General features: G+C 44.2%; 1 protein-coding gene across 12 annotated transcripts in view; it reads right to left on the bottom strand.

Annotated features, from left to right (window-relative positions):
* Nucleotides 1–15,939, bottom strand: part of ptprma (protein tyrosine phosphatase receptor type Ma) — a 227,135-nt gene that overhangs the window by 33,707 nt on the left and 177,489 nt on the right. For 4 of the 12 annotated variants that reach the window (XM_084103529.1, XM_084103534.1, XM_084103536.1 and 1 more), the window contains 4 exons: nt 12,908–13,059; nt 9,480–9,554; nt 7,598–7,624; nt 1,754–1,947 (listed from right to left, as the gene is read on the bottom strand). In XM_084103529.1, the coding sequence (XP_083959655.1) occupies nt 1,754–1,947; nt 7,598–7,624; nt 9,480–9,554; nt 12,908–13,059 (448 nt within the window). The remainder of the gene's footprint in view (nt 1–1,753; nt 1,948–7,597; nt 7,625–9,479; nt 9,555–12,907; nt 13,060–15,939) is intronic. The other 8 variants (XM_084103533.1, XM_084103535.1, XM_084103538.1 and 5 more) reach the window with 2 other exon arrangements.

Below are 15,939 nucleotides of genomic sequence, written 5' to 3'. Positions count from 1 at the left end.
ACTGCTTACCTCGTTTATCTTTTCCAAAGTTAATGTACGGAATAACAAGAAGCATGTGTCGGAGGGAAAGATAAGGGAATATTTTAGTGCTGGTCATCTCAATCACTGTGCGACTGTCATTCAACATGGAGGGTGAAAACACAGTTAAGACAAGATGGAGTGTGTGCTCATCATCTACCTCAACTCTAAAACACTCTTTATCCATAATGAACGAGCCCTCGGGGCGGCTCCCAACCAGCGCTCCGGCCTGAAATATTTACTTCAGTGAGACGTGGAGGATCAAGCTGTGAGTGAGAGCATGGCACACACACACACACACAGAGCCGTGGATCAGCGTGTGTGTGTGTGTGTGTGGCCGGGACAGAACCAACACTGGAGCGGGCCGGAGATGACATGAGATCACGGAACATCTCTTCCTCACGATCTTCTCACTCGTTCTCCAGCACAAACATCTAAACATTCTTAAATCAAGATTCATTTACTGGAGAAACAATGATCAAAATGAAGTGAGTTTGTGCTTAAAACAAGAACAAATGTCTGTCAGTGGAGTCAGAAATATCATCTTGTTTTCCCTTTGAATAAAGTTGATGGTTCTGACTCCACTGACAGTTCTTGTTTTAAGCACAAACTCACTTTATTTTGATACATTTTCCATTAATAGTCATTTTGCTCCTTCTCCAGTAAATGAATCTTGATTTGAGAATGTTTAGATGTTTGTGCTGGAGAACGAGACAGAAACACTGAGGAAGAACATACATTTTTGCAGTGAAAATTTAAAGAATAGTTGAATCATTTACTCATTCTCATGTCGTTTCAAACCTGTATTACTTTTTTCCCCATTAAACAAAACATGAAAATCAAGCTAAAATAAAAAAGGACCAAAAAAAAGTGCCATAAAATCCACTTTTGTTTTATGCAAAACAGACGCTTGGACATTCTGCTAAACATCTCCTTTTGCTTCACAGAAGAAATAAAGTCAGGTTTGGAATGACATTGATTAAAGTGCCCTATCATGCTGTTTTAAAGGCTCCTAATGTTGTTTCTGAGTCTCTTACAACAGATTTACAAAAAACACTTTAATCTTCAGCGTCAGCTCTTTCCTCTCAGTGTCTGAAACGCTTCAGTCTCTCTAAGCTCCGCTAAGAGACGCTGCTCAGCCAATCAAGACCAGAGGCGGGCATTATGCTAATTAGTTACATTATTACATTGTAACAGGAAGTGAGACTGAATTACTGACGACTCGTTTCAGTTCAGAATCACTTCTTTCTTTTAGTAAACAATAACTTTATTTATCTGCCCTTTGAGCTTTAAAACTTTGCAGACTTTTTGCACTCGAAAATGCATAATAGGGGCACTTTAAATGTGACTAAATGATTTTTCAGGATGAATTATTCATAATCCGCAAACAGCATGCAGTGATGCACAAACGTGACAAAACAAATGATAGTAAGAGAGTACACTGCAAAAAATGCTTTTCTTACGTATTTTTGACTTGTTTCCAGTCCAAATATCAAAAAAATCTTAAATCATGAAGCATTTACTAGAAAAGTAAAATGACATAAGAAATTCTATCTTGTTTTCTGATAAAAATAAATAAAATTAAGTCTTAATTCTTATAGAAAACAAGATTATTTTTGGCACATATGGTCATCATGTGGTCAAAATCACACAATTTTTTAGATATTTGGACTGGAAACCAGACAGAAACACTGCGTAAGAAAAGCATGTTTGGCATGTCCACCTGCAGAATCACCTCGTACTCCTCCTTGAAGCCGTAGCCCTCGGCACACTTCATCTGTGTGATGTGTTGCAGGAGATCGGCCACTCGGATCGCCGGGTGAAGCTGTCCGGTCTGGTACGGGACGTCCAGCGCCTCACGCTTCTTATAGGAGTGTGTGTGTGACTGAACCAGGCTGCTGGTCTCGCTGGTCATCGTCTGGCTCTCGTCTAAACCAAAGCCACAAAAGCGGTCAGCAAACAGGGATAAACGAAGGGTTTACGGCTGCTAAACGACGACTACATGAAGAGATGAGCACAACAACAACAACAACAACAACAACAACAACAACTCTAATCCGACATGTGCATAAACAGAACGCGCACCTCAAAGATACACATCAAAACAAAGCCGTCTGTTCTCATAAACTAGCTTGCTAGAGATCGCACGAATGGTGGAATGGTGTCCGAATGAAGGGTTACGGTGATGTGTGGATGTGGAACCTTCACAACAGGGTCGGGAACCAGAACCAAAACCAGAACCAGAACCAAAAGCAAAAGAAGCACATGTGCACTGCAAAACACGCTTTCTTACTTAGTGCTTTTGTCTTGTTTCCAGTCCAAATATCTAAAAATCGAGATGCATTTACTAGATGAGTAAAGTGACATAAGATAATATGTCTTGTTTTATGGGGGGTTTTGCTTAAAACAAGCTAAATGATCTGCCAATGGGGTCAGCAAAATAATTTTAATTCAAACAGAAACAGGATTATTTTCTGACAGATCATTTAGCTTGTTTTAAGCAAAACTTCATTTCGATTTTTTCCCACAGAAAACGAGACATAAACATAATATCTTAAAGCATTTTACTCATTAGTAAATGCATCTCGATTTTTAGATATTTGAACTGGAAACAAGACAAAAATAGTAAGTAAGAAGAGCATGTCTTGCAGTGTGAGGATGGAGGTGAGTGGAGGGTGTTTCACACACGGTGTGTGTATGAGGAGGCCATGCTAGCTAATGTCTGCACAGGTGGACGGGGAGGGCGTGCGACACCAGGCCATGCCAGAGAGAGAGAGAGAGAGAGAGAGAGACAGAGAGACAGAGAGAGAGAGAGAGAGAGACACGGTTTGAGGGGGAGCGGATCCCACTGACAGTAAACCCCCAAAAAACACAGGGCCGATTGGCAACTTACCATTAATGGGCACTTTTTAAGAGGATACATAACAGGTTAAATGTGAAGAAAGAAAACAGGAAGAGAGAGGAAAAAGGGTGTAAGCAACAAGATAGTTTGAAGCAAGAGCAGCTACACATGAAGACTATCTGAGGTTCTGACTGATCTCTCATCAACTAACGAACGTCTGAAGCGTCTGAGTGACAGAATGAGACGAGGCCGAACCGGAAGTAGAAATCCCATTCTAGACCTTCGCTGCCGAACGACTGTGGAGAAACCCTCTGGAGGACGAGACGAGGTTACGCGACGCCATGAACTGCATTTCTGGATTCTGTTTCCATTTGGGAAATCGAATCAACACTGAGATTCTTTCAATGATGTGATCTTGTCGATTCAGAAGTGTTTTGTTTTTCAGTGTTGAAGCAACAACTGACATTATTTCAACCATATTTTAATGTTAATTCACGAGTAAATCTGAGTCAAGGTTGAATCAGTGTTGAACTTTGAATCAGTTTAGCAGATCGAATGCATGTTGAATCAACAGTTGAATCAGTTTTGAATTTTGCGAATTGAATCAGTGTTTTACTTTTCATACAGATCTTGCTCTAATTTAAAGCATTTTCACAACCATTTAGCAGCGCTAACCTTTTTCTAACATTAAAACAACTGACATTATTCTTAAAATTGGTTTCAATTTCCAACATTGTTTCAACATTTTTCTTTTCGTGCAGATCTTGTAATAATGTCAATGTTGATTTATAGTATTTTGCAAACCTTTTTACAGCCTTTTAGCTCTAAATGTTTTTCTAACATTAAAACAACTGACATTATTTTTAAAGCACATTTCAATATTCATTCACAGGTGAATTAGGGTTAAAACTGGTTTCAATTCTGCAAATCGAATGAACGTTGATATTGCAACATTGTTTCAACGTTCTACTTTCTTTAGAGACTTCCGACGTTGATTTCCAAGTACGTTGTTAATCTAGCGCTAAACGTTTTTCCAACGATGAAACATCAACTGACATTATTTCATGGGTGAATCAACGGTTGAATTTTGCAAATGGAATAAACTTTTCGCAATAATTTAAAGCATTTTGTTAACCTTTTCACAACCTTTTAGCGCTAACATTTTTCTAACATTAAAACCACTGACATTTTAAAAGCACATTTCAATGTTTATTCACGGTTGAATCAGGGTTAAAAATGGTTTCAATTTCCAACTGTTTACAACCATTTAGCACTAAACGTTTTCTACGGCTCGCATTATTTTGATCACTTTCAGCATTGACTGAAAGACTGGCGTATAACTAAATAGCTTCCTACCTACCAAAAGACAGTTAAAGTGAAAGTTAAAGTCAGTTAAAGTGATAGTTCACTCCAAAATGGTCATCATGTGTTCAAAAACCAGACTTTCTTTCTTCGATGCAACACTAAAGAAGTTAATGGGGTCCAAAGTTATTCGGTTCCCAATGTTCTTCAAAATATCTTCTTTTGTGTTCCACAGAAGACAGAAACGACACGAGGGAGAGTAAATTATAACAGAATGATCATTTTTGGGTGAACCGTCCCTTTAAGACAAAACCCCCAGTGCTTTATGGGACGACTAGTTAATTAATTCCCTCGTTAGTACGCAGTCTTGAGTCTTTTATTTGAATGAATGGGAAATATACTTCCTGAACGCAAGTCCTCGTCTAATATAGTCTAATGCAGCTGTTCCGAAATGATAGTAAAACTGTGTTCTTTTGTAAAAACGTTCTAATGAGAAAGTGTGTTTTAAAAGCTATCATCAGCATAACGAACTGAAGAATGGAAATGATTGGTTTATTCTATCGTGCCACACTGCCACTCCCCCCTCATCCGGTCCACATCATCTGTCCATGCACATGAGAGGTCATAGACAGACGTGACGTCACACGCACGACACCGAATGCGGATGGGATGGGGTGAAGCCTCGGCTTGGAGGAATAACCTCAGATCTCACACACAAGAGAAAAGCAGGCAGGAATGAATGTGAGAAGCGTCAGATCGACCTCCTGTCTGTCTCTCAACAACACACACACACACACTGAACACACCAGCGTCTTCCTTAAGGTCTCGGTCTCGCTTTCCAGCACGAACATCTAAAACACTCTTAAATCAAGATACATTTACTGGAGAAGCAAGTCTTGCGTCAAAATGAAGTGAGTTTGTGCTTAAGTAAGGGATAATGTATATCCAGTTGTTATCTCAGAATAAACCCGACAGGGCGATCAGGATCAGATCTTCATCAGCCACACACACACACCTGAAGGGGGTTTATTCTGAGATAACAACCGGCTGGATGTACATCCTGCTTATTACACGGCTACTTGCACATAATTCTGTCAGGACCACTATGGTTAGATATGATTGACAGTTCGCATACAGTTAGGATTGGCGGTCTGGTTCTGTTCTGGGAAGCCTAGCATGGATTAGCATAACCCCCTCAGGGTAAACACAACACAACCAACATGCATGTATTGCAGATATCAATTAATTTCAATGTACAACATAATTAGAGAATTTTAGTCTGATTCAGGGGGAACGCGAAATCCTGACGGAGACAGGAGGAGCTGGGGAGGGGGGAGGGTAATCCTGATGGAGACAGGAGGAGCTGGGGAGGGAGGAGGGCAATCCTGACGGAGACAGGAGGAGCTGGGGAGGGGGGTGGGTAATCCTGACGGAGACAGGCGGAGCTGGGGAGGGGGAGGGCAATCCTGACGGAGACAGGAGGAGCTGGGGAGGGGGGAGGGCAATCCTGACGGAGACAGGCGGAGCTGGGGAGGGAGGAGGGCAATCCTGACGGAGACAGGAGGAGCTGGGGAGGGGGAGGGTAATCCTGACGGAGACAGGCGGAGCTGGGGAGGGAGGAGGGCAATCCTGACGGAGACAGGAGGAGCTGGGGAGGGGGAGGGCAATCCTGACGGAGACAGGAGGAGCTGGGGAGGGAGGAGGGCCATCCTGACGGAGACAGGAGGAGCTGGGGAGGGGGGAGGGTAATCCTGATGGAGACAGGAGGAGCTGGGGAGGGGGGAGGGCAATCCTGACGGAGACAGGCGGAGCTGGGGAGGGAGGAGGGCAATCCTGACGGAGACAGGAGGAGCTGGGGAGGGAGGAGGGCAATCCTGACGGAGACAGGAGGAGCTGGGGAGGGAGGAGGGCAATCCTGACGGAGACAGGAGGAGCTGGGGAGGGGGAGGGTAATCCTGACGGAGACAGGAGGAGCTGGGGAGGGAGGAGGGCCATCCTGACGGAGACAGGAGGAGCTGGGGAGGGAGGAGGGCAATCCTGACGGAGACAGGAGGAGCTGGGGAGGGGGGAGGGTAATCCTGACGGAGACAGGCGGAGCTGGGGAGGGGGGAGGGCAATCCTGACGGAGACAGGCGGAGCTGGGGAGGGAGGAGGGCAATCCTGACGGAGACAGGAGGAGCTGGGGAGGGGGAGGGTAATCCTGACGGAGACAGGAGGAGTTGGGGAGGGAGGAGGGCAATCCTGACGGAGACAGGCGGAGCTGGGGAGGGAGGAGGGTAATCCGCTCCGGAGAAACACTACAGCTGCTGATAATCCTGAAGGAGCTTATATACGAGTACAGTGATAGAGTCGTATTCCTACAGGTCGAGGATCAGCCGAGAGTCACTGATGCGAGCTTGACTAGCGTGACCTGCCAGAACTGTAATAATTAGACACAAAATATTGATCTGAGTTGAAATATTTGATTGGCTCTTTAACGCTTCCGCGGAGAAATCATTTTCAGCAGCGAGATCAAACTAGACGGACATTTAAGAGATACGGTATTCAGTCATAACACTTATTACACAGCATTTCAACACATTAATAATTATGGAGATAAGCATAATTAAACAACTGTACACAAAACATTGATTCGGCTGAGTTTCTGTCAGGACCACTACCGTCAAATATGATTGACAATTAGCATACAGTTTGGATTGGCGGTATGGTTCCGTTCTGGGCGAGAACTCCCTGCGCAGCCTAGCATGGATAAGAGCAGGAGAGCAGCAATAATCCCCATTGGTGTAAACCGAACAGAACCAACATGAAAATTAGCAAATATATTTAATTCAAGATTTTAAAGTACAACATTATTCGATAATTATTCTGATTCAAGGGGAATCAGAATGTCAAATCCTGACTGGGCGAGAGGAGGAGCTGGGGACGGAGGAAGGTAATTAGCTCCTGAGAAACGCGAGAGCTGCTGATAATACTGAAGGAGCTTATATATGTATACGGTGATAGGCGTCGTATTCCTATTGGTAGATGTGGGTCAGCTGAGGGTCAGCTGATGCGAGCTTGACTAACGTGACCTGCCAGAACTAACGCTACGCTTGATTTTAATATTTTATTAGCTCACCAAAAGCAAAACTTCCACGAAGAAAACCCGTTCCTAGCGAGCGTATAGCGCTGCTGACTTCAGTGACCCGGATGAGCCTGAGTTTCTGTGTTCTGTTGTTATCTGGGAATAATATCCCGCTGGATGTGTGAATAAATATCTGCCAATGGGGTCATTGAGAAAAGAATCATCTTCAGTCATTGTGTTTCTCCAGTAAATGTCTCTTGATTTGGGAATGTTTAGATGTTTGCTCTGGAAGCGAGACGGAGACACTGAGGAAGACGCTCGTGTTATTCTCCTCGTCATCACGTGTGGAACAGAGAGAGGAGGGTTCTCACCTAAGATGGCGGTCGGCACAAACGGGTCTGTTCACCGGCACAGAGACGAGTTCACAGAGAAGAGAGAGGAGATCAGCGAGAGTTAGTTCTGCGTTAGTGAAGGTTAGACAGGAGACTAATGCAAACACACAGATATTATATATCATACACACACTCATCCAGTTCCAGGACACAGTTAGTTCAACTGATTACGTTAATAGTTCGCTTCCTTGCCCATGATGTTTACACTACCATTCAAAAGTTTGGGGTCGGTATCAAAAATACAGTAAAAACAGTGAAATATTATTCTAATGTAAATCATCTGTTTTCTATGTGAATATACAGTAAAGTGTAATTTATTCCTGTGATCAAAGCTGAGTTTTCAGCATCATTACTCCAGTCTTCAGTGTCACATGATCCTTCAGAAATCACTCTAATATGATGATTTGATGATCAAGAAACATTTATGATTATTATCAGTGTTGAAAACTGCTTAACATCTTTTATAATGTAACATTTAGTAACATAATTAATGTTCTACTGTCACTGTAATCAATTTAATGCATGACCCCAGACTTTTCAAGGTTCAAGGGTGTTTTATTGTCATTCCACACTCATTTTTACATGAAGGAATGAAACTAAGCACTAAAGTCCCGGTCAAAACACGAGATAAAGACATTAACCAATAAAAACATTAGAAACTGTGGTGTGTGTCTAAGCAGCTTCGTCAAAAAATAGCATAATAGCAATACAATAAAATAAAAACTAGAATAGTGCAATAATTAGTAATAAATAAGGACATAAATAGTCAAATATTATTGCACATAAAATGTCCTAAATAATACTCTTATAAAAAATAAAAATAAACTTTTGAATGGTAAATATTCTGAAAGTGATCCATATGCTGTGTGTTATTCAGATGAGCTCAAAGCCAGAAGAACACACACGAACACACACACGAACACACACACGAACACACACACGAACACACACACGAACACACACAAGAACACACAAGAACACACACAAACACACACAAGAACACACACAGACACACACACACACACACACGAACACACACAAGAACACACACACGAACACACACACGAACACACACACAAACACACACGAGAACACACACACGAACACACACACGAACACACACACGAACACACACAAGAACACACACAAGAACACACACATACACACACAAACACACACACAAGAACACACACGAACACACACAAGAACACACACAAGAACACACACAAGAACACACACAAGAACACACACAAGAACACACACACGAACACACACAAGAACACACACACGAACACACACACACGAACACACACAAGAACACACACAAGAACACACACAAGAACACACACAAGAACACACACAAGAACACACACACGAACACAAACACAAGAACACAAACACAAGAACACAAACACAAGAACACACACAAGAACACACACACGAACACACACACGAACACACACAAGAACACAAACAAGAACACACACGCGAACACACACGCGAACACACACGCGAACACACACGCGAACACACACACGAACACACACACGAACACACACGAACACACACGAACACACACACGAACACACACACGAACACACACGCGATCACACACACGAACACACGCGATCACACACACGAACACACACACGATCACACACACGATCACACACACGAACACACACACGAACACACACGCGAACACACACACGAACACACACACGAACACACACACGAACACACACACGAACACACACACGAACACACACACGAACACACACACACACGAACACACACACGCTGATGTCATGGGTGTGTAAAGCGCAGTTGTGCAGAAGCGGAGCAGTCTCACACTCTTTACCTGGATAGTAGGAGTTGGGCACGGATGTGCTCAGTGTGTTAGTCTTCACGGTGAACGAGGACGGCGACGACACAGCTTTACAGTGAACAAGCAGCAAGACGACATCAGCAGATAAAGAGGACATTTGAGTTCACTGACACACACATTATTATACACACTCAAACCAAACATCACTCAGACACCAGAGATCATCTTTGATATGTTCCACTAGTGTGATCAGGACACTATAGTTCATTAATGTAAGTGAGGAGAGCAGAATAAAGTAAACTGTGACATATTATACCCAATAATCTTCATACAGAGACTAAACTGATTCGGACACTTTGAGCTGATCATGTTTTGCTGAAGTGTTTTGTCTTTAATTGCTAATGCTCTTTTTACACACAGACTGAACACAATGAAGCATTGCTTGGTGATTGGTAGAGCTAAACTGGTATTATCTAATTGTGTAGTTAAATTTAACAGCTGACAGATATTCAACATAATTCATGTGTGAGACAGTCTAACAGAAGGATAAAGTGAGGAATGTTGAAGGTGTCGGAGTAAATGTTGGTTTGACTGTATATCAAACATGTCACTGTACATTTACTAAAATGATCTGTGGTTATTTTGAGCTTAAAGACAGTGTTCTGGACAGCGTGTAAATGCAGTATCATGGATACACAACCCTGTTCTGATCCACACACACACTTGTGTTCACCGCTCACGTTCACTCTGGCAGTGTGTGTGAATGATAAGCGTTTCTCTCGGTGTGTGTGTGACGAGTGTGTGACAGCAGTGACCCGTCTGTCACTCACACACCGCAGGATAAGGTCAGGCACGAGCATAAGAGCCGTGCTGATTTATTTATCCCTGTGTGTGGCCACTTCACACACACACACACACACACACACACACACACACACACACACACGCCAGTCACGCTGAGGGACGCTCCTGCAATATTTAATAATGCTGTCATGTGATCAGAGAAGCTGTCGGTTCACTGGATACCTGATCTGGCCATGATCGTCCAGCATTACGGCTGTTTTGTCAGTAAATCTCAATCAATCATAATATTGACTCGTTTAGAGCCTCAAGATTTCGGCCGTGTGGGAGAAAATGGAATAAAAATGGAATTGATTGTAATTGAAAATTGAAGTAATTTTTTATTAATATATATATATAATAATAATAATATATAAAAATAAATAAATTGATTAGACATTATTTGTTGGAATATGATGAATATGATGTGAATATATATGATGTGATTCCTTGTGTGTTTCACATCAAGAGAAGAGAAGAGCTCTGATTGGCTGAGTTCAGCAGGTGGGCAGGGCAGATGGAAGAGAAGAGCTCTGATTGGCTGAGTTCAGCAGGTGGGCGGGGCAGACGGAAGAGAAGAGCTCTGATTGGCTGAGTTCAGCAGGTGGGCGGGGCAGATGGAAGAGAAGAGCTCTGATTGGCTTAGTTCAGCAGGTGGGCGGGGCAGACGGAAGAGAAGAGCTCTGATTGGCTGAGTTCAGCAGGTGGGTGGGGCAGACGTGAGATCAGAGCTCTGATTGGCTGAGTTCAGCAGGTGGGCGGGGCAGACGGAAGAGAGAAAAGCTCTGATTGGCTGAGTTCAGCAGGTGGGCGGGGCAGACGGAAGAGAGAAGAGCTCTGATTGGCTGAGTTCAGCAGGTGGGCGGGGCAGACGGAAGAGCGAAGAGCTCTGATTGGCTGAGTTCAGCAGGTGGGCGGAGCAGACGGAAGAGAAGAGCTCTGATTGGCTGAGTTCAGCAGGTGGGCGGGGCAGATGGAAGAGAAGAGCTCTGATTGGCTGAGTTCAGCAGGTGGGCGGGGCAGACGGAAGAGAAGAGCTCTGATTGGCTGAGTTCAGCAGGTGGGCGGGGCAGATGGAAGAGAAGAGCTCTGATTGGCTGAGTTCAGCAGGTGGGCGGGGCAGACGGAAGAGAGAAGAGCTCTGATTGGCTGAGTTCAGCAGGTGGGCGGGGCAGACGGAAGAGCGAAGAGCTCTGATTGGCTGAGTTCAGCAGGTGGGCGGGGCAGACGTGAGATCAGAGCTCTGATTGGCTGAGTTCAGCAGGTGGGCGGGGCAGACGTGAGATCAGAGCTCTGATTGGCTGAGTTCAGCAGGTGGGCGGGGCAGACGGAAGAGAGAAGAGCTCTGATTGGCTGAGTTCAGCAGGTGGGCGGGGCAGACGTGAGATCAGAGCTCTGATTGGCTGGGTTCAGCAGGTGGGCGGGGCAGACATGAGATCAGAGCTCTGATTGGCTGAGTTCAGCAGGTGGGCGGGGCAGACGTGAGATCAGAGCTCTGATTGGCTGAGTTCAGCAGGTGGGCGGGGCAGACGGAAGAGAGAAGAGCTCTGATTGGCTGAGTTCAGCAGGTGGGTGGGGCAGATGTGAGATCAAAGCTCTGATTGGCTGGGTTCAGCAGGTGGGCGGGGCAGACATGAGATCAGAGCTCTGATTGGCTGGGTTCAGCAGGTGGGCGGGGCAGACATGAGATCAGAGCTCTGATTGGCTGAGTTCAGCAGGTGGGCGGGGCAGACGGAAGAGAGAAGAGCTCTGATTGGCTGAGTTCAGCAGGTGGGTGGGGCAGATGTGAGATCAAAGCTCTGATTGGCTGGGTTCAGCAGGTGGGCGGGGCAGACATGAGATCAGAGCTCTGATTGGCTGAGTTCAGCAGGTGGGCGGGGCAGACGGAAGAGAGAAGAGCTCTGATTGGCTGAGTTCAGCAGGTGGGTGGGGCAGATGTGAGATCAAAGCTCTGATTGGCTGGGTTCAGCAGGTGGGCGGGGCAGACATGAGATCAGAGCTCTGATTGGCTGGGTTCAGCAGGTGGGCGGGGCAGACATGAGATCAGAGCTCTGATTGGCTGAGTTCAGCAGGTGGGCGGGGCAGACGGAAGAGAGAAGAGCTCTGATTGGCTGAGTTCAGCAGGTGGGTGGGGCAGATGTGAGATCAAAGCTCTGATTGGCTGGGTTCAGCAGGTGGGCGGGGCAGACATGAGATCAGAGCTCTGATTGGCTGAGTTCAGCAGGTGGGCGGGGCAGACATGAGATCAGAGCTCTGATTGGCTGGGTTCAGCAGGTGGGCGGGGCAGACATGAGATCAGAGCTCTGATTGGCTGGGTTCAGCAGGTGGGCGAGGCAGACATGAGATCAGAGGGATTACAAGCGTCAAACACAATCATTCAGCAGATAAACACACACTCTCATTTTAAAACCTCATTCATGCTTATGTTTAGCTCCATTCAGACTTTGACATCAGGGATCTTAAGCATCATGTTTTCTCACATTTGAATTGAATGTGAATGAGATTTTCAGTGAAAAATGACTCAGTCTGACCTCATATAATCACTAATTTGTAGGTTTGAATAAATGATGGCAGAATGATTATTTTGGGAGCAGCAGCAGATCTGTGATCATGTGACTCACGTCTGGCGTTGAGGTTGTGCGTGTCCATGAAGGAGATGGCCTCATCACAGCTGGTTCCCTGCTCCGCGTAACTCTTGTCCATGGAGTTCACCATCACCGTCATCTCCTGCCTCGTGTTGCTCAGCGTCTCCTTGCGCTTCTTCGCCAGTTTCCTTCACCAGAACACACAGCAGCAATTACTTTCAAATTCAAAAAAACTGCTTTATTGGCATGACTGTAAATAATACAATATTGCCAAAGCTTGGAATACATAGAATGATAAATAAAAAAACATCAAAATAATTAAATATTATAACATAACTTAAATTTAAATAAACAGTGTAACAAATTAGAGATCCCAGTCTCAATCTTTCTCTGGTGCTCTTCATGTGGCGGACAAGAATGACCGATTTATTTTATTTGTTTTCAATGAAAGGAATGTACTATATTTTAGTTTGATAATGTTTTTATTTTATTTAATATTTTGTATTTTTAGGAGATTTTATGGTACTACATCATATTTACGCTGTATTTATAATCCATTTATTCACTTTTTGAGCATAGACCTGAACATTTTATTTCCAACTCAAACAAAGTTAAGCAAAGATCCCATTAAACAAACGCATGGCTCCCAGTTAGACAGTATGGCCCTTAAACACTTGTCTCGTTCCCACTAATACACACTCCTGAGAGCTCTTGTCACAGGGAACTGGAACTGACTGTCTCTTCCCCACGACACGCACACACACACACACACACACGCACACACACACACGCACACACACACACACACGCACACACACCATCTCTGGGAGCGTTTGCCTCGGGCGCCGGCACTTCTGGGACAGACCTGAGCTTCGACTGCTCAAACACACTCTCTCTCTTCAGCTCAAACACACTCTCTCTCTTCAGCTCAAACACACACACACACACACACACACACACACACTCTTCAGCATTAATTAAGGGAGTCTGCAGGCTGGATGTGGCGTGTTTGGTGATGATGACACTAAGCCATGGGAGGCTGATGCAACTTTAGTTTGTTTTTGATACATAGAGCTCAAAATATATATATGCAATCTCATCATTACCACATGGCACAAGCTGATTGGCCTCTGCTGATATTGCAGCCAATGGGATTGCTTGATCAATATTTAAATATTTAAATGGCCCTGCAGAGTTCCTCTGAACCCCTCCACCTCCCCAGCTCCACCTGCCTAGATCCGCCAAGACCAGATACAAATCAACATTGCTATTTTCAATAATATATACATATATATATATATACTGAATTTTATATAATATATATGTAATATGAGCTGCGTGTTCTCGCTCTCCTCTCTCCGACAGCTTGTTGACACACAAACCTGCGTCCCTTTACTCACTCGTTTCATTTGCTCCGGATGAATATTGTTGGTGTTACAGGGCTTGAATGTCAGTTTGGGACTGCGCATATTGAGCATCATTTTTCTCACTCCCGCAGATTTTGACAAGCATAAAGCATAAAGACCAGTATATTAGCTATATAAAACAGTATAATGGCTCTGTGCGTCAGGTCTTAAAGTGACAGCAGCCTAATATATCGACTGCCAAAATCCTGAGATAATATTAAAAATATCTATATGGCAGTTTTCCCCTATGGTCTCGATGTCAAAATTGTGGCCAGTGAAAACCAGCCAGTGCAGCTATAGCAATTTAAAAGAAAAATTGCAATTTGTATGTATATATATACATATACAAATTGCACATTTTTTTACATTAAAAACTGAATAATATACAGGGAAATGAAGGCCGGAGAGTGCCAGATTTCGGCTCTGGCAGACGGCACATTGGCACACACTACACAAGCCCATAATCAGCCCACCTGGCCGAGCGAGCGCTAAACCCACAGCCTGACGAATGCGTTTAATAGGAACTTTAATACGCCATCTGCACACGGCAGTGAGCGCCTGAACGTCTCGAGTGCTGCAGCTCTCAGCGTCTGATGGCCGAGCGCGGGCTCTCAGGGGTCTGCCGGAGGGGACCGCAGCTTTAATGGAGACCGGATGGATCCGGCCCAGCATTAAGTGGTCTAAAACAGAGCGCCGAACCTGCAGCCGCACATTAAACATAAATAAATGAAAGTGAAGCCATTTCTCTGCCTCTCCTGCTTCACCCGTTTATCAGCAGAAGGTCACGGCCATCTGAGCTCTTTACAAATGGAAAAAAGATGGATGCTCGCCATCAGTCCGGAGGGGATTTTGAGTGAACGCACACACACACACACACACACACACGGCCCTCGCGCTCCATCTTACATATAACGGCTGATCACTACTCAAACACACCACATGCACAACTATAACAGGAGCGATACACTCACGTACTTCAAGTAAAAATCATGTTCATTTTCTCCATAGAGGAAAATATTTTTTATTTAAAAATATTATTTTTATATAAATATTTTATATATAAATAACACATTTGTCTTAAATATAAACATGCATGTGTGTATTTATACATACAAAATAATTATACACAGTACACACACACATATATTTTGTAAACACAAACTTGTATTTTGGATGCGATTAATCGTTGCCCAGCTCTAATTTTTTTCTGATAAAGAATAAATCTATATTTACACCTGAACATCCCCTTTCCTGAAGAATGCGCATGGAGAACTGATCAACATGAAGCTGCTGTGAGAGTGTTTGCTCGATTCCCCCTGATGATGATGATGATGATGATGCAATGATCCCAGCAGAATCTGTGTGTCCCGCTATATTTCCCAGTGTCCCGTTACATCAGCTCACGGATGCTGAGCTCTTCAGAACCGCAGCTCCGGGAATAAACCGAGATCCGGCCGTAATGATGTGATGCACAGCTCATCCAGCTTCAGGTTCACAGCGATGCCTGATTAAATGCAGCTGCCGCAATAAAGTAATTGTGAATTGTGCTATTCTATTTAATTATACCAAAGGTTTCTGTTTACACCGTGTTTTTATAGCGTTGAGCGTTGTAACCAATCAAAGTTAAGCGCATGAACGCAAGCACCAATCAGAGGCGTTCAA

Source organism: Abramis brama (assembly GCF_963993115.1).
Source record: "Abramis brama genome assembly, chromosome: 24".
Classification (NCBI taxonomy): Eukaryota; Metazoa; Chordata; class Actinopteri; order Cypriniformes; family Leuciscidae; genus Abramis; species Abramis brama.
Note: the sequence above shows the minus strand (reverse complement) of the source record. Positions and strands in the feature narration are given on the sequence as shown.